This window comes from Poecilia mexicana, unplaced genomic scaffold (assembly GCF_051168715.1).
Source record: "Poecilia mexicana isolate PSO_F unplaced genomic scaffold, ASM5116871v1 scaffold_9, whole genome shotgun sequence".
NCBI classification, from domain to species: domain Eukaryota; kingdom Metazoa; phylum Chordata; class Actinopteri; order Cyprinodontiformes; family Poeciliidae; genus Poecilia; species Poecilia mexicana.
In genome coordinates, this window is record NW_028263378.1 from 31,860,687 (window position 1) to 31,881,028 (window position 20,342).

General features: G+C 39.1%; 1 protein-coding gene across 3 annotated transcripts in view; it reads left to right on the forward strand.

The window, feature by feature from the left end:
• whrnb (whirlin b) overlaps positions 1 to 20,342 on the forward strand; it is a 60,493-nt gene that overhangs the window by 8,223 nt on the left and 31,928 nt on the right. For all 3 annotated transcript variants that reach the window (XM_088009152.1, XM_088009153.1, XM_088009154.1), the window contains exons 2-3: positions 13,855 to 14,031; positions 16,399 to 16,524. In XM_088009152.1, the coding sequence (XP_087865278.1) occupies positions 13,855 to 14,031; positions 16,399 to 16,524 (303 nt within the window). The remainder of the gene's footprint in view (positions 1 to 13,854; positions 14,032 to 16,398; positions 16,525 to 20,342) is intronic.

Genomic DNA, 20,342 nt, shown 5'->3' on the forward strand with positions numbered 1-20,342 from the left:
ACATTTTTCAGATAACAAGCATAATATGTGGGAGGGACCAATGGGAATCTGCTCCCTGATGAGTTCTGTAGCCACACTGGACACAGAGGAGAACAGCTGTCACACTGCTGCATGGTCTGTGTGTTCATGGATTTTGATTTCATGCTCCTCCTGATTCCCATGTCTCTTCAGGGATTCACTACATGTTTAGAGCACACAGGCTAAAGTCTAGTTGTCAGTTCTGAAAGGTGCCTGGGGCAGGAAATTATATCACTGTTTGTTACTGTGCCTCTATGTTACAGCAGGAAAACATTCAGTTATTTATGTTTAACGTGGTGGAAATCTATATTCTGTCTGCTCAGCAGCTTTGTACTGGAAGTGCTGGTGGTGACATTTCTGACTTGAATGGTTTAAAGTGTGAAGGTAATTTAAAAAAACAGCATCAATGTGAATTAAAAAATACTCATGACACTCCATTTTGTTAAACTCTGCAAACATTGTCCAAAACACTTATTAAATATTAAAAAGTAATAATTTCCATTAATATCAATGACATTTTCTCCATCTTGTTTTTAAAGATGCCTCCTAAGCATCAGTTGAACATATGAACACTAACTGACTTCTACACTAAACTGCTGCAGTAAGTAGAATAAAGCAGGAGGGTCCTGGGGGTCCGTTGGTGGGACTCGCTGTGTGCAGACTGTTGTCTTGATGCAGTTGTCCTCAAAACGATGTGGAGAGTTCAGTTCCCTTTCTCAGACCATTTGCTGTGTATCTCTCCCTTTACTCTCCTCCTTGTTTACTGTTTAATGGAGGCTGCTAAAGCATAAAATAAAAAATAAATAAATAAAGTGAAGTGAAGGCAAAGTCAAAAATCTTCAAATTTATTCTTGATTTCTTACATTTATTTTACCATTGAAATTTCAATACAAATACTGGAACTTTTACACACTGTAGTTAATACATTTTGACTTTTTTCCTATAGATAAAAACATGAAATTACATATAAAAAGAGGAACCTGCCTAAGTAAGTGTGAAAAATGGTCATGGAAAAGAAAGCAGCTGGCAGTGGACATTTGAGCTGACAGTCAATTTAACTCAATGAACCCTTAAACAACAGACACCATCAGCACAAAGTACCGTAATACTGATCTATGGAACCTTTATGGTTTTATCAAGAAACAGGGTTGATGTAGATATTTCAGCATTTTGCCTTGAATTGTAAGAGGATATTAAGTGTTATAAAATAGTTTTAATATACTCTCCATTTATTAGAGGGAATGGTGTTACATATTTAATATGGATTGATGGTCAGACATAGCACAGGGACTGATCAGTCTCAGGTCACTCATCTTCCCATCTCTTTATGCAACTAAAGCACAAATGCAAGTAGAATACAAAATAAATATCCTTCATTGTTCCACAATGGAGAAATTTCTGTGCAACAGTAAATGTCTGCAATGTTCAAGCTGCTAGAGCAGGAGTCTTCAAATCCAGATCTTGAGGGTTGGTGTGCTGCAAAATTTAGGCCTGGTTTTGTGGAGAAAAACAAAAATTATTTCAATAATAATTGAAATAATAATTTAAACTAAAAAAAAATCTGTTTTCAAATAGACATTTGAAAACTGATTTTTTTTTTTTGCTCTGTGAACATTGCCATATTTCCAAGATGGCAACTTTTTATTGTATCTAGATTTTGTCAAAAAATATACATTAAAACTTACATTGTGTGCATAATTATGCAAGTTGTAGTTTTGAGAATTCATTTTGTTGTTGAATAACTCCAGCGCTCTCCGTCAGTCCAAAATATTAATCATCTCTGAGGTTCTGGCTTTCTCAGGACAATATCTGTGTGCATGATACTTGGCAACTATTATGTGTGCGGAATTATTATGCAACTAAATTAGAAAAAAAAATTTCCCATCTCACTTTTTTATTGTCTCAGGTCTTTTAACATCTGCAGTAGGTTGCTGTTCATGTTCTCTCAGTCATCAGTGTGCTGGGGTGCTGCAATGAAGGTGAAAAACTTATACAGTCTTAAACTGATAAGAAAGGCTGAGTGAGTTGTGGGCATCAAGCTGGCTCCACTGGAAGAGGTGATGAGAGACAGAATGCTGGAGAAGATCAGAGCTATCAAGGATGATGCCTTTCATCCCCTCTATAATGTGGTGGACAGTCTGAGGAGCAGACATAGCCAAAGATTACTGCAGAACGCTACAGCAAGTCTTTTCTGCCTGAGACTATCAAACTTCCATAGTCTCTAGAGCTGTGTTTTAAATGTTGAATATATCTTTAGTATGTGTGTGTCCTTAGGACTATCCCTACTCATTGTTATTTATTATTGTTGTATGTTTATTCTTATTACTTTATTTATTTATTTATTTTAGTTTTTATTGTGTACTGTGCTGATTCAAACAAAATTCCCCCTCTTAGGGGATCAATAAAGTATTATGATCTTATCTTATTATCTTGTTGCATAGCTTGACTGACCAGTACTGACGTTGACACTGGGCTTTTGTCCTGCATGTTAGCTCACCACCAGTATAAAAATATACCCATCCACTATTATCATAGACATAACTCTCTCCCTACCACTCTCTATTCACCTACCCATCCAACGCTGCGCAAGTCCCACAGAGAGCTCTTCTTCCACCCACTGCAACCCAGCTGAAGCACTGCGTGGAAGCATATATAGCCTAAATCACACAAGAGTGTCCCTTCTCTCTGCCAGTTCCAGCACTGATCTTTGCCTGTCTCAGGCTACAGATGATGGGCCCGCAAAAACACCAGGCCTAAAATAGACAAGCATCTCCTAGAATCTATTGTTGGAATCCAGAGCTGAACAAAGTGAATGGACTTGCCTGCGGAGGCTTCCTTTGTCATACAGCACTTTCTCTCTGTCATTTGTTAGACAAGCTCTAGTTGCAGACTACCAAAGCTCTCTATAGTTTATCTGGGTTATTTTCTATTGCCTGGTAGAAGATAGACGATCTGCATACCTACAGTTCATCAGCTTATTGGTTAGTCAAACAAGAGATTTCAGGTCAAAACTTTCTTTAACAGAGCTGAGTGTGGGCTACAAGAAATATAGACAACACAAGCTATTAATTTTACTCATTATAAACAGTCATTTCTAATCTTTCCAGCAGATGGCACCAAGCGGTCATAGCGTAATCTGAACTCTTCATATATATATATATATATATATATATATATATATATATATATATATATATATATATATATATATATATATATATATATGAAGCCAACTGCAAACCACTTGCACAAGTGTCCATCAAATGTGGCATATACCAAGGAGATGCTCTGTCCCCACTGCTGTTCTGCATAGGCCTGAACCCCCTTAGCCAAATCATCAACAAGACTGGCTACGGATACCGACTCAAGAATGGGGCCACAATCGGTCACCTCCTCTACATGGATGACATCAAGCTGTACGCCAAGAGCGAGCGAGACATCGACTCACTGATCCACACCACCAGGATCTACAGCACTGACATTGGGATGTCATTCGGACTAGAGAAGTGTGGCCGGATGGTTACAAAGAGAGGGAAGGTCGTCCGCACAGAAGGGGTCTCACTCCCAGAGGGAACGATAGCAGACAAAGAGCACAGCTACAAGTACCTGGGAATACCACAAGCAAATGGCAACCTCGATGAGTTCACAAGGAAAGGAGCCACAGCCAAATACCTCCAACGAATAAGGCAAGTCCTGAGAAGCCAGCTCAATGGCAAGAACAAGATCCGTGCAATAAACAGCTATGCCTTACCAGTAATCAGATACCCTGCCGGAATAATTAGCTGGCCAATGGAAGAGATAAAGGCCACGGACGTTAAGACTCAGAAGCTACTAACCATGCATGGAGGGTTCCACCCCAAATCCAGCACCCTGAGACTGTACACAAGCCGTAAGGAAGGAGGCAGAGGACTAGTGAGTGTGAGAGCCACTGTCCAGGATGAAACATCCAAGATCCATAAATACATCAAGGACAAAGCCTCAATGGACGATGTGCTCAGCGAATGTCTCAGACAATGGGGAACAGAGGACGAGGTGCTGGAGGAACCATCATGGCAAGACAAGCCCCTACATGGGATGTACCACCGACAAATAACTGAAGTGGCTGATATCAGGAAATCCTACCAATGGCTGGAGAAAGCTGGACTCAAGGACAGCACAGAGGCCCTCATCCTGGCCGCCCAGGAACAGGCCCTAAACACCAGAGCAATAGAGGCTCAGATCTACCACACCAGACAAGACCCAAGGTGTAGGTTGTGCAAGGAGGCCCCTGAGACAGTCCAGCACATAACAGCAGGGTGCAAGATGCTGGCAGGGAAAGCGTACATGGAACGACATAACCAAGTGGCGGGCATAGTGTACAGGAACATCTGTGCAGAATATGGACTGGAAGCCCCGAGGTCAAAGTGGGGGACACCCCCAAAGGTGGTGGAGAATGACCGAGCTAAGATCCTGTGGGACTTCCAGATCCAGACAGACAAGATGGTAATGGCGAACCAACCGGACATTGTGGTGGTGGATAAAGAACAGAGGAAAGCCGTTGTGGTGGATGTAGCAATACCAAGTGACCACAACATCAGGAAAAAGGAGCACGAGAAACTGGAGAAATACCAGGGCCTCAGAGAGGAACTGGAGAAGGCCTGGAAGGTGAAGACCACAGTGGTGCCTGTGGTCATCGGGGCCCTCGGGGCAGTCACCCCCAAACTGGAGCAGTGGCTCAAACAGATCCCAGGAACAACATCAGACATCTCAGTCCAGAAATGTGCAGTTCTAGGCACAGCCAAGATACTGCGCAGAACCCTCAAGCTCCCAGGCCTCTGGTAGAGGACCCGAGCTCAGAGGATGAGAGAGAGGGACCACCCGCGGAGGGTGAGAAGGGAATTTGTGTGCGCGTGTGTGCGTGTGTGTGTGTGTGTGTGTTTAGGTTGCACAGGTACACAAATCCTGTTAAATACTGACAAAACCTACTTTTATTCATTTACATGATCTCAGTCTCTTGAACAAACAGCTCTGAATGGCCTCCAACGATTAATCCATCAATTTTCTGCTCATCATACGCTGAACTTGTGCTTTTACAACAACAATGGCTAGCAGCTTAAATTAGATTAACCAATCACAGCAAACATTTCTTCCTGAGCTCTTAAAGTGATACACACACACAAAATAAAAAATACATATTTTTTATTTTTATAATAATAATAAAAATTAAAAATAAAAATTAGTCAATTTTCAGCATATACATACATATGTACACATATACATATGAATGCAATACATATACATATGTATGTATTTATGTATTATATCCCTGTTTTAACATACCATAAAAATAAAACTATATTATTATCCATCAACATGAACACAACCCTTCCCTTTTTGGTCAGTCTTCGGGAGTTAAGAAGACTAAAAAGCGAGATAGACTGTAAAAAAATATATTTTTTTTTCACATTCACTTTGAAACTTCTTTATTTTGGTTAGGAGTGTGGTTTATGTTGAAAGTAAAAAACAAAAAAACAAAAAAAAAAACATCTTCAGCCGCTTGTTGCTCAGCTTGGCCCCCTTGGATGTTTGCAGCAAGGAACTTAGAGTTAACATCAATAAAAAGGAAAACCAGCACAAATTTACATGAAATAATTTATTTTATTCAAATGAAGTGAAGGTAATCTTAGTAAGTTTATACTAATATATGAAGGTAGTTTATAAAAAAAAAAAACTTTCTCTGGTCCCCATGTACCAGGTACCCAACTTCAGCTAGAAATTTTATTTTAAAGAGATAAAGAAACTGAAGCAGGAAAGAGACAGAACCAAAGCAGAACCATTCTTGTAAAATTCCTGAAAGGATATGCATATGCATATGTTCTCTGTGTTTCCTTTTATGCATTTACTTCCAAACAGAACATACTAAAGACACATTTTATGAAAAGACATAATTATTTTATATCATTTTCTGCACTGTAAAATAATGTTTAAAGTACCTCAATGAAACTGGATAAGTTCAGCTGCTGTGGTAAAATGTTTCAGGCAGATGGAGCCAAGTATGAGAATACCTTTCTACCCATCTCTGTTTGAACTGAAGGGACATTGTAGCTGATAAAAGCCTCAGAGTGCAGATCATGGAAACTAATGCACTTTAAGTATATCCTCTTTGACACACCTGAAGTCTAACAGCAGCAGAATAATGTGATAGCAGACTTTAACATTAATGGAAATGCCTTACAAGTGCAGTGTTAATTTTGAGATCTTCGTGTTCTCTGAATAGTTGGTAAGAATTTCTCTTTAAGATGTGAGTTAAGACACTTAATATTCAGAACACAGAATTTGTTAGACAAGTGGTTTTATAGTGATGTATTAGGAATATAATAACCTTAACACCACAGCAACCTTGTTAAGCAAATTAACAAGGTTGCTACTGATTTTTTAAAACTTTTTGAAATATTCCTTTACATGAGCTCTCCAGCTTAAACCTATAGTTTACAGAGTAAACATGCAGAAATAACATTACTAAATCTCATGCTTTGCCAACCAGATACTTTCCTCCCTTTGGGATGATAAGTCCTGTGATCAACAGAATCACAGGCTGTGTTAAGATCTACCAAAATAAGACTGTAATTCTGCAGTCTGCAGATATGAAAATCTACTTGTCCTGGTTTCCCACATTCTCTCTGCTTTATGATGTCAAACTTCTACATGAGTGGTTTTGCAATTTTCACCTTTGCACTTACAAACAGGTTCCTGATATATTCTCTAGCCTTTACTGTTAAGTTTTAAAAATAGATAACAGATTTAGATATATGAAGTGGTAAATCTTTAAATTTAATGAATCACATGTATTACAAGTTAATAATAGGACCTAACAAAAAGCTTTTACACAAATAATGATAATATAATTAAAGCTGCAAACAGCTTTAGAGGCAGCTCAGCGCCGCTCCGGCTTCATGGCAACTGCAGGAGCTCTAGCAGCGCCACCCGCTCACTACCATCAACGTTCTCATGCAGTTCCCACGCCCGTCCACTAGGCAATACATACTGATGTGAACAGCATCTGATGATCCACCAAAAATCTGGTGCAGAATGGTTTATGTATTAAGGAGATATAGCTTTCGGAATAACCTAGGGGGCAAAGTGAAGTCAAATTACAATTTAATGCTATTGGCCTCTTTCGAGTCTAACAAATCGGATTATGCATGTTTGATTTAGAGACAACTGTATGCAAACAGCGAGGGATTAGAATTTGTCTTTCAGCCACGCCACTCGCCAGCAGCCAGTGTTGAGAGGATTTACCATCATGTTGTTCTGTTTCAGTAAGCACAGGTTGAAATCTGCATGAACCATATAGTAAAAGGAAGAAAGTTCCACCAAGAGCAGAAAAACATGTGACTTACTGTTGAAAGGGGGCAGGGTTAAGGTGATGTCATTAATTGACCATGTGAATGTGATGAGATCAGGTGATGACATAAAGAAAGTTTGATGCAGGGGAAGATATGTGGGGAAGTTATTCCACCTTGATGTTTCATGGTGAATGGTCAGATCTGAGACTTGGCCACCCCCACACACTTTGATGCAGATATATATAGACATATATATAGATATATATAGATATATCAATCTATATCTATCTAATGTTGTGATTATGTTGTCCTTGGTTGGGTGAAAAAACTCCTGCCTAAGATCAGTAGCTGTTAGTGATAAGTAGCACACTGCTAGCAGATGTTTAGTACTACAGAGCAGAATGCTGACAACGTTGTTTCTCCCTACATCCAGTGAGTGGTGGAGGTTGCTACAATTGAAAGAAGCCACACAGGCACACCCTCTAGAAGAAAACAAACACACCCAGTACACTGTCATTCTATTGGCTGAAATGTTGCCAGGCGACTGTGCCAAAAGGTGTTTTCAAAAGCAAGCAGAGAGTACAAGCAGAGACTATGGGTGCGTTCACACTGCAGCTTGAAGTTACCCAATTCTGATTATTTTTGACATAATGCGATCTGTATCCAATCTTTTCATGGCAGTGTGAACAGCACAGGTCGGATTTTTTTTTTCGAATGTGACCCATATCCGACACGTATCCGATTCAAATGTGACCTAACATTCAGGTTGCATTCATCCAAACTGAACGTCACTGATTGAGGAGAAGTTTTGAGTACAAGCGTTGCAAGTTTTGAGAAGAAATACATGAAGTCCTGCTTTCAAAATGAAAATCTAAGCAAAAGTATTAAACGTTTTGAAAACAAAAGACATGAAATCCTGTTTTCAGACTGAAAATGTGTGCTCTTGGACTATGGCAGAAAAATTCTTCCATACCTATCAAGATACACACGTACTGAATTTCATGATTGTTGGTCAAAGCAAGGCTTGGGGTTCAGTTATTAAATATTCTAGGCGGTGCTGTGAAGGAATTAGGCCACACTCACCAAATATTGGACTGCTTTCCTGTTGGGGGTTGGACAAGGATCGATCACAGTGAGTTTGGTGGAGCTCAACTGAAATATGTGGAATTTAGAGCCAAACATATGGCGCTAAATTCAACTGTGACTTTACCGTGCCGCCAGGCCACGCCCTCTACCAAAAATGTTTTGTGCTTTCAGGGAAGTGAGACCAACTAGTTATCTGTCATCTAACGCAAAATCATCTTGATAAGATGAAGGGGGTCAGAGACAGAGCTTTCCAAGTAAAAAAAAGTCACTTCCTGTTCCGAGGGGGCAGGCCTTAGATGATGTCATACTATGACAACATAGAATCATTAAGCATCAAATCTGCATCACTCATGCCAAGTTTGGTGAAAAACTTTGCCAAACTTCTTTGTATGTGAAAGTTATAGCATTTTGTTTGCTTTGCTGAGTTTCCCAAGTTCACTGCTTGGCCATTGCCCCTAAACATGCTCAAAAACTCACAATTTTGATAACTTTTAATGTCCCACCACTTATCTGCATCCTGACCAAAAATAATGTTGATAGCTGAAAATCCTTAGGAGGAGTTTGTTAAAGTTTGAAGTGTGTACAAGCAAAACTTTGCCTTTTGGCCCCAAATGGCCACCTCTCTGCACATTTTAGGGAAAACCTCCAAGAGACTTTTTTTCTTGATTTGGTAGGATGTAACTACTTACCAAATTTCAGATCTCTATGATGTACAGTTTGTCCTATCTCACGTTAGGGTGCAGTTTGGCCACACCCACAAAATTGTCAAATTATTTGTGGGTACAATTTTGGGCAAAGTTTGGTGAATGTTTGAATACACTTAGGCCCCCAAATTTGCGATTCCGGGGAGAAAAGAATGATAAAAAGAAGAATTCCTTCAGACACAATAGGCCTTCGCAGTGCTTTGCCTAATTCAAATAACAGAGGACATTTTTGATCAGATTATTTTTCTGTTTTATGTAGTAGTTCTACACCAAACTGCTCTGAGAAACACTGTCCTCACTTTATTTTGAACTTTGGAGAATTAAACACTCCATATTTTCATGCTCTCTTCTCAAATGATCTCATGCTCCCTTTGGCTTTGCTATTTAGGTGGCTGCAGTATTTTGCTTTTGCTGTCATATTTTATTCTATCATTAGACCAGAAAAGAATTAGCAGAGGCTTGGAGGCCATAGTGCTATCTATGACCTGTGACTCACACAGGCCTGTTATAGAGCAAGAACACCAGGAAAGAGGGAAGGCCAGACCCTGACCTCATTCGGAAGAGATCCTGCTGCAATGTTCAGCTTCAGGATGAAAACTAACTCAAAACATTTCATTTTATGATCTTATCTCAGGCTGCACAGTGGCACAGTTGGTAGCATTCTTGCCTTGTAGAAAGACTGTTTTGGCTTCAGGACTGAAAAAGCAATATCCTAACATTATTCTAAGCGTATTGAAAAACTGGTCTTGCTGATCATCATTTCAAATTGCATTGACGTTTCAGTCAATCTCCATCCTTTAGAACATGTTGCAGTTCATAAACTTTAAAACTTGCTTAACTTTGACTGTTCATATTTTTCTCTAGTTGGATATGTTGGATATTGTGCCTATGGTCACTACAGCATGAACAGCATACTGATCCTGCAGTGGGTTCTGGTTAGGACTGCAGGCTGACTATTCCATCCTCTCCACTCCACTTGTGTTTCTTAACAGTGAGGCTGATAAAGTAAGCACTAAGTACTATTTTGTAACTGCTATTCTTAGCAGATGACCTGAAGAACTGTGTGATAGCATCAACATGTTGAGATGGTTCAATTGCCTACATGCCACAAACTTCCGTTTTAGCGCTTCCGCATTTTTTAGCCAGATAGAACATTTCCACCATGCAGGGAACAGTATGTCAGCAATGGCTCCTCGGTGGTTGCAGGACTATTAATGATGCTTATTGACCCTTTGCACGTGACGTCACTGTCTTCGAAACTTGCCCCACTCCGCCATGATGGACATCAAAACAACCTACCTGCTCCTGTAAAGCCTGCCAATAATCAATCTACTGCAGTTCAAACCGAGCATCAGAATGGGGAAGAAAGGTGATTTAAGAGACTTCGAACGTGGCATGGTTGTTGGTGCCAAACAGGCTGGTCTGAGTATTTGAGAAACTGCTGATCTACTGGGTTTTTCGCACACCATCATCTCTAGGGTTTACAGAGGATGGTCCGAAAAAGAGAAAATATCCAGTGAGCAGCAGTTCTGTGGGCACAAATGCCTTGTTGATCCCAGAGGTCAGAGGAGAATGGCCATACTGGTTTGAGCTGGCAACAGTAACTTAAATAGCCACTCGTTACAACCGAGGTATGCAAAACATTTTATGCACAAAAAACTTTGGAGCATGTGGAAATGTTTGTTGCTGTTTATTGAGGACATTTCATAAAGAAAATATCTGCACTGCCCCATATTTATTTTACTGTGTACACTTAGCATGATCTGCAGCTGTAACTACACTAACGTCTTCAGTGCGGCCTCAGTGTGAACACGTCTGGTGCTAAATTCTAAATGACAATATCTCCATGAGCCCCAACAGCAGTGCATTATACCTAAGCTCTTCTATGTTTTCTTCTTGTGTCACCAGAGGAAACATTTGGTTTGTTCTACAGAGGTTGAAACATTCTAAGTTGAAATTTTGAACAAAGATTCAAAGAGAAAAACACACTAACTGCTGCCCCTATAGTTAGCATAATAAAGCTTATTATAGGTTAGTGTTACTATGCTAACCAATAGTAAGCATGACAATAATCTAAACACAGCTTATTGCTGTGCTCCATTCAGACAGGAAGTCAGACCTGAGGGTGACATTACTCCCAATGTAACTGTGTTCCAGCTGAAGGTCAGAAAACCAGTGGGATTTGAAGGTTGCTGAGTTCAATGACAACTCAAACCGTATTTAGGAATACAAAGATTTGCATAGTGGGTGAAACATTATAAGTTGAAATGAATAGAACTTCAAAGAGAAAACACACTTACCACAGCCCGAGACAAACAGTTAAATTGGATACTGTTAAACATGAACACAGTTCATTGAAAAATATGTTGAGACTTAATATGCGTCTTGCTTATCTGATATAACACAAACCAGCAGGAGGCATTTTTGTTGTTGACTTTACCTTTTAAAAATATAGCAACCAGCCTTTTTTCAGTTTCTATTTCAACTCCAAATTATCACAAAAATGGTGTAATGAATCAAAAATTATTAATTACGATGTGACAAAAAAACAATATGAATCTGAGTGTTTTGGTACATTCTGCTTTTCAAATATGTTCCTGTTTTCTTCTTTCAGTACAATAAATAATATTTGTTTATGAACTCACTAAGAAAGTGAGCCAAATAATAAATAGAAAATAAATGTGAATGGGATTGTTTATTTTTGTCCCTAATTAGCAGATGTCCCTGCCCATGGCACAGCTGATTGCTTATTCATGTAGTGAAGCAGAAACACATTTAAAACATACCAACCACAGCTGGAAAAGACTGGTGTCAAGGACACTGCTGCTTTAGATGCATTACCACTCGTTCTTCTTTGATGATTGTTGATAAAATTTGTCCCACCGTCACACTGAAGACACAAATGCATTACAAATGCGTTCATATTCTGAGCTCTCTGCATTATTTATAGGTAAAGTTTCTGATTTCAGTATGCTTGCAGCTTTCTTATCAGTCCTTTTCAATTGATAGAGCAGTGGCACATTACTATCATATTTATTCAAAACAATATAAAGCAACACTGCTGACAAAAACTACTTTCTAAAATATTCTTGTGTTTTTGCTTTTTTTGTCACATGTAAATATGTTAGCTCATCAAATAAGTATTCATCTTGGATAAATGTAAACTAAGTAAATCTAAAATGCACTTTTTAAGTGATAGGTTTAGTACTTAACCCTTGTGCGTGCGAGGACTGAGGCAAATGATACAAGTGATACGGGTGTGGGGTCAGTTGGACCCCATTTCTAAACACAAGGATTAAAAGGGACATATGCAAAATCCTCTTTTTTAGCCCTTAAATACATTGTTTGTGGACTTTGAGTGTCTAAGAGTGCAACAAATTTAAATGTATTCTCTCTCAGTGCTGCACAGATATTGTTATATTTTGTTTGGGTTATATTTTCCATTCTGTTCATTTTTGTCTATTCCCTATGACATTTTCTTGTATAAGATGTTGCCACATTTGTTGTGTAACTGCCTACTGCGTAGTCAATTTTGTCAGTTCGCCATGTTTTTCCATACATCAAGCTTGAAGTCCAAGTTCAGCTATCCTGAAGTTGTGAGCAGACAAGTCAAAATGTTCGAATCTAGTGTGTATTAACACACAAGACACGCATGGGCTCTACAGTTAAACTACTCTTCATATTGTAGGTCGTTGGTACAGATGGAAAGGGTGTAAATACAAATACAATACTTTATTTGAAGGGGTGTGCATAAAGACTGACATAACACTGTCATGAACATGAAGAAGTCTTTATGAATGCCAACTTTGCATTCAATTGTCATTTACAAAATCATGCAAAGTTGGTACTTTTAATGGACTTTTAATCCAACTTTTAGAGCAACTTTGCATTAAAAGTGTCATTATTTACCGAATGACACTTTATGACATCTGTCATAAACATTCATAAAGACTCCTTCATGTTTATAACAGGTGTTATGTCATGTTTATGATTGTGTCATATCAGTCTTATGCACACCCCTTCAAATAAAGTGTTACCAAATACAATAATAACACCATTCCCATGCGTTCATGAGAATGTGTGGCTCTGCAGGTTCATCTTTCTCTTGCTCTGGGTCAGACTCTGGCTCCAACATTTAAGGTCTTGCATTGACATCAATGCAATTTAATTAACTTTGGAATAAAATGTTTATAATTATCTGCAGATAATTATTTTGCTCCCATCCAACTACAGAAATGGCCAATATAGGAGTGGAGTGGGATGCTGCGACCTGGACATGGTACAGGGCATGAAATTTCTCATTCAAATAAAAAAAAAACAGCAAAATGAAATGCACCTTAGAGCAGGGTAAACAATGGGTTTGTAGAGCTACAATAACAAGGAATTCAGACCAACTTTACAATATATACATTATATAGGCCATAAGTCAATGATTCACATGTGAAAAGGAAGGACTTAAAAGCGTATGTCCACTTTAAGAGAAAAAAGCTATTCAAACCAAACTAACCTTGTGTGAGTGAATGTCTTAGATACTACTGATTCCTCCTTGCACCTCTGTGATACAGGATTTAAGAAGCAGCCTGACTCATTATTTTGTTGTGTGAATTCTCATCCATCAACACTCTGTGTTAGATGTTTGTTTATTTGAAGAATATGTTGAATGCATAAATGCCACTTCCTGTGTTGAGTATCTAAAAACCCAGTGATGTCTTGTGATGCAGGTGTTGAAGGGATGTAAGAAGCTGACCATGTCAGTGTGCTCAATGGGTCGCATCCCAGGAGGCTACATGACCAACCAAGTGTACAGCTGGCTGGACCCTCAGGGCCGGAGTGTGTCTCCACCACCTGATAGCCAGGAGGCCGACCTGAGGCAAGGACACGGCATGGAGGAGAGGACGGTAAGACCAATGTTTGTGTGCTGCTCATTAGGAAACAAAAATTATAATATAGTTTAAAATATTCATTATGTTGAATCATGCTAATGTTTGTGCTTCACTGACAACAGTCAGCTTAGATACTAAGCTGACAACAGTCAGCTGAACACATTCACTCTCTAAGGACAATTGTGATGACCTTTGTTGCAGAATGAATCTGTCTTCAAAATGTCACAGTGTCAAAGTCATGCACCACAGGCCTTTGACTGAACCTTGAGAGAAGATTTACACAAAGTGACTCATCTGAAAAACACACCAATGACCACTCTTGTCATGGTGTATTGGTGTCGGACCTAAATGCAGCATTGAATAGATTTCAAAGATTTAATAAAGAATGACAAAACAAAAATATTACACCAAAACACCATCATGAATGTAGGGAGCCAGAGCAGAACAAAAATAACAGGAACCAGGAACAACTGGGAAGTAACGGGATAAGGCAGGATTAAAAAGAGGAACCAGGAAGGACTACGAGCAAAAGAAGGGTTTATATGCTGAGAGGGTGAATGCTGGACCAAAAGACCTGGGCTGATGAGCAAATGGGTTGCAGGTGTGAGGGGAAGGAGCAGAATGCAAACTGAGGCGAAAGAGATAGAGAGAGAAAGAGATAGATAGAGAGAGAGAGAGAGAGAGAGAGAGAGAGAGAGAGAGAGAGAGAGAGAGAGAGAGAGAATGACAGAAGGGGTGGGGGAGAGTGCACAACAGGGGAACTAGGAATACTTTTCTCTATTAGAGGCATTAGATGAATGAATTATCTGTGACTGTATCACCTGTTGACAGATACATTACAAAAACAATACAGATTCCAAATAACATGGGAGGCTGGTATAAACAGACTCATCTGTTTGATGAGTCATTTGAAGCAGAGGTCAGAAGTTAAACCATTTTCTTTGACACACTGGTGATAAAGTAACAGTTTGCATTATGTAAGATTTTGCTCCCTAGAGATTTTGACAATATCTGCAAAATATGTATATAGTAGCACAATCTTTCAACTACCACATCTGCATAGAAAATGAACTCAGCTAAGGTGTTGGCCACATACTGGGCAACTGTAAATGGAAAATGGAATGGGGAAAAAAAAACTTTTAAATAAATTATCTTTTATTGCACTAGAATAAGATCACACGGAACCATCCATCCATTTTCTTTACACCCTTGTCCCTTAGTAGGGTCAGGAGTGGTGCCTATCTCCAGCTAATGTTCCAGGTGAGAGGCAGGGTCACCCTGGACAGGTTGCCGGTCTGTCGCAGGGCAACACAGAGACACACAGGACAAACACACACTCACACATAGGGACAATTTGGAGAGGCCAATTAACCTGACAGTCATGTTTTTGGACTGTGGGAGGAAACTGGAGTACCTGGAGAAAACCCACACATGCACAGGGAGAACATGCAAACTCCATGCAGAAAGACCGGGGCCAGGGATCGAACCCAGAATCTTCTTGCTGCAAGGCAACAGCTCTACCAACTGTGCCACTGTGCAGCCTGTCACATGGTACCATTTGGATAAATAATGTATATTTTTTTATTCAAAATCACTGGTTTCACAGTTGTTTGTACACTTTGTACAATCCCATTTTGTGGTTGTCTTTACTACAACAATTCACATGATGGGATCACACAAAGTGAAAGATCTTTTATTCTTTGTTTGCGGAGTTTCTGTAAATCAGGGGTGTCCAATGTCAATCCTCAACACACCTGAATATAATGATGACTTGTTAGAGGCGTCTGCAGAAGACTGATATGCTGAAGAGGTAGTTACAACCAGGGTGTTGAACCAGGGATAGAAAACTAAAACATGGAGGATACTGGCCCCTGAGCACTGACTGGGTTCCTCTGATTGATATCTTGCCTTCACTTCACTGCACATGTTTTCTTCTTTGAGTATGGGGATTGAGATGGGCATAGAAGAAACTTGATTTTGTGCAGGGAAATGTTTTATGTGCTGATTTGACCAAATGTTTTGAATCATTATCTTGATGTTGTAAAGGACTCCTGGTGCCATGCAATACAATAAAGTTCCAAGGACTTTTAAAATAGAAATGTGCAATTTAAAGGTGCAGTATTATGTGTTTTCCATTATATAGTACAATCAAGTAACTATATTTCATTCAGCAAGTACTTAATTACTTTTACTCAAAAATGTGTGTGGTACTTTTACTACAGTATGTTTTTTGTCCATTTATTTGTACTTTTACTACATTATTTTGTTATTTCTTCACCACTGCTAATTTGTGGGACAAAACCAGACTTACACAGTTATTGTTAGTTAAATTGTTAACTATTGACAATACTGAGAATTCTGAATGTGATGTATTCACCACAGGTCAATCTGAATATGGACAACGGTCGCTCTCTGGGTCTAATGATAAGGGGTGGGGCTGAGTACGGACTGGGGATCTACATCACAGGAGTGGACCCTGGATCTGCTGCTCATGTTGGTGAACTCAAGGTATGCCTCACTCATTTTATAACTCAATACTTGCTTAATATTCAGAGGTCAAATTTATAGAAAATAAAAGAATTTGAAATTGCTCTTTGGAAGGAATGCAAATATAAGCAATGTGGGAGCTCTTACTCTGGCGTCACTATCAACGTTTTACTTGATATTTTCTTAAAAGGATATGTGTTTATTCAGATATTATTTTATCTGAAAATAATTCATTCTTTTATTTAACTTTATTCTCTTGAGAACACGTAGAGCAGAATAGGAAATCTCGTGAAATAGACACCAGCACAAGCTATTTACCTCAGGCATAACGTAAAGGTTACTATTTTTATTAATGGTTAAATAGTAAATGGCTAGTACTTACATATCACTTAGTTTTCTCCTATTGAACTGGCTTTATTTTCACACTTATCAATAATTTTGTACCAGTGAGGTACAAAAATGGGATGATCTAAAGCTGGATTTATTAGTGCTATATGTCAGTGATATTCAAACAAAACATTCAGTGAGATGGATTACCCCATTTACGCAGAGTTGCAGGAGGCAGTTGTCTGTTTCTGTCAGTGGGTGAAAGGTGGAGAAAGGTCAGGTTAGCATTCACCACAAACAAAAATTAATTTACACACTTGCACTTTAGGACACCTGAGGGTCCAGGAGTTTGTGCTGAATAATCTAATGTCAAAGGGTCGTGGATAGACTGGAGAAACTGGAGAATGGCTGCACATAGAATAAATACAAAGCCAAGGGTCCAACTCAGATGGGTTTGAACCCAGGACCTTTTTGCTGTGTGGCTGCAGGTGGTGTTCTAGATCTAATGAAAGAAGATTTCTGCCTCTGCATGCTGTCATCAATAATATCTGCAAGAGTACTTGATTCTAGTAAACCTGCAAAGATTTTTGACCTTTGACCTGATGGTGCTTTGAACATCTGAAGCTTGTCTTCTGGTCCCAATACTCACACTGCACCCTTCGGCCCTGGTCTGGACATAAATCCAGACTGCATTCAGGATCAAAAGACTCGGGGCACATTAATGTGATAATTTGTGTGACTTTTGATTAAATACATGTGAATACATGGCTTAAACACATGCCAATGTATGTGTATATGTATAGAAGTATATGTGTTTAAGTGTAGAAATAATTGTGTCTATGTTGATTGGATATTGACTGAGTGTCTTTGAATGAATTTGCCATGTGGGGTGAACAGTGTTGAAGTGATTAGAATAGTGGCAGGCCTGCAGCCCACAGCAGCAGGGGCAGCACAGACACTGGTGGCAGGAATAAAAAGGCCTACACACCCCCTAAGAAGTGTGTACTAAAAGTGAACAAGGGTTCAAATGTGCAGGTTACAACCATGTGAAAATTAGAGAACTGGGACAGCACGCCTCTGCATGTCAACTTCAACATCCAAAATGGTGGACCGGTCACTAATCAGGTGTTTGTGCTGCTAAAAAGTTTAACTACAACAAGGAAATTGATTTGAAATGTACAGTAATGGTATTTTTCCAAATAAGAACTAAATACCTTTTTCCACTCCCTCAAAAAATTTAAGAAATTAATTTCACAATTAAATATAGTTTTCACTGGAATGATTTTCTGCAAAAGAAATTCATAATAATTATCAATTCCTGTGCATTTTGTTACTGAGATTTTGAGACAACCCACTTTTTTTTCAATTGTAATTTAATGTTTTTGGAAAGATTTTCAAAACTGGATCTTGTACAAGAAATTTAATCCACTTTTAAGTTTTGATATAAAATTTGATCTTCCAACAGGAGATGAAAAGTCAAATTATTACATTAATGATCTAATCCTCTTGCTAAATTTTTATTCACAAAAGCCGCTTTCTAAAAATAACCTCCATTTTTAAACATTTTTTTAAGTAAAATAATTTTATTTAAGAAAGTGCTTAAATGTTGAAACAATATGTTAATAGCTTAATTTAAGACTTGAAATTCCTCTTACATTTGTGACATTTTTCGCTTCGCTTTCCTCACACTTAATTTGTCTGATCATTCTTTTTTATTTATTTATTTTTCTACCATATCAAACATTTTAGTCACTGATTTGAGCCTTATCATACTACTTTCATCTCCACAGACAAACAAAAGCCATATTTCTGCCTTTTAGCTCAAAACGTCACATGCAGTATGAATTGTGGGTAGTACATTTTGCTTAGCAGAAGTGCTAAAATAGGACCCAAAAAGGGCGGGGCTAAAGCCGGATGTGGAGAATTGGGACACACTACACACTCAAACCCTCCAACATGAAGGACACAAGGGTGAAGCAAGGGTAGAAGTGCGACTTTGGGACCGGGTTGTAGTCTCAGTGAGGCTGATGACTTCACCGCCATGACAGCCTTGCTAACCCAGGCTAAGATATTTTCTGTGTGCTTTAAGGTCAACTTCTGCCTCAAAAAACAAGCCACTCTCACTCTGTGCTATTTTCTGTCCTGCCTAAGGCAAGAAAAACTGAAGCCAGCCTTCCTACCTGTAAACAATATTTCTTTCATCATGATATCACACTGTGTCCTACATCGAAAGAAGAAATAAACAGCTTTCTAGTTAGAATCTGGGATTTTTCAAACTAATTGGGGCAACTGGAACTTCTCCATCCCTCCCTCCCCCCACTCTCCTCATCACCATGCTCCTTCCAGGGACCACGCTCACAGGCTTCTAAGGGCCACTCATTCTTTCCTATGACATGGTGAAGAAATCTATCAACATGTCCTAAACTAGAAAATGAACATGACAGTTTGAACTTACTTTTAAAAATTTAAAATGTACATTTTTGTAGTGGATGCATTTTTTTTCCACAACGTTTCACTGTTGGCTATGTATTATTTGACAGTTGAGCAAAAACCCTCCTCATAGCTCTGATTGGTTGATTTTGTTCAGGAGCAACATATTTTTCTAAATGGGAGAAATGGGAAGAGGCACATAGATTCAATTTTTTTCACAGATAATTTCTCTAATTTTCTATGTCCAGGATATAATGAGATTTTTAACAAATATGAAAATAATATATCTTCAAAAAAGTTACATACTACAGCTTTAAGGCTCTGGATGTTGTAGGGTTGTGTTGGTTGATGGACTTTGGGAGTAGTTTCCCTGGATTGGTAGAGCAGGGTGATGGTCCGCCCCCTCCAACTCCCCCCATTGAAAACAGACGGGTCACACTCTTAAGTCTCCCTGAAAGGTCTATTCAGGGATTCTAAAAAGGAGAGCATGTCGGACAGTCGAACTTTGGAGCAGTGTGGTGTTCTTCCTGGTCATGGAATATTGGACCAGTATTTTGCAGATGATGTGGTCCTGTTAGCTTCATCAGGTTGTGATGTACAGCTTTCGCTGCAGCAGTTCACAGTGTGAAATGGCCAGGATGAGGGATGAAGATCAGTGCCTCCAAATCTGAGGACATGGTCCTGAGCTGGAAAAGGGTAGAGTACCTTCTTTGGGTTGGGGAGGACGTTTTTCCCCAAGTGGAGGAGTTTAAGTATCTCAAGAAGAGGGAAAAATGGACATCGATAGGCAGATTGGTGCAGCATCTGTAGTGCAACGGGTGCTGTACCAGTCTGAGAGCTGAGACTAAAGGCAAAGGTCTTGATTTATCGGTCAATCTACGTTCCTACCCTCAATTGTAGTCATAAGCTTTGGGTCATGACCAAAAGAAAGAGATCACAGATACAAGTGGCCAAAATTTGTTTTCTCCATAGGAGGTCTGGGCTTGAGAAGCTCTAGGACAGGAGTGCTCAAGTCCAGTCTTGGAGAGTTACCGTCCTGGAACTTTTAGATGCATCCTTACTCCAACAGACTAGGATCAACT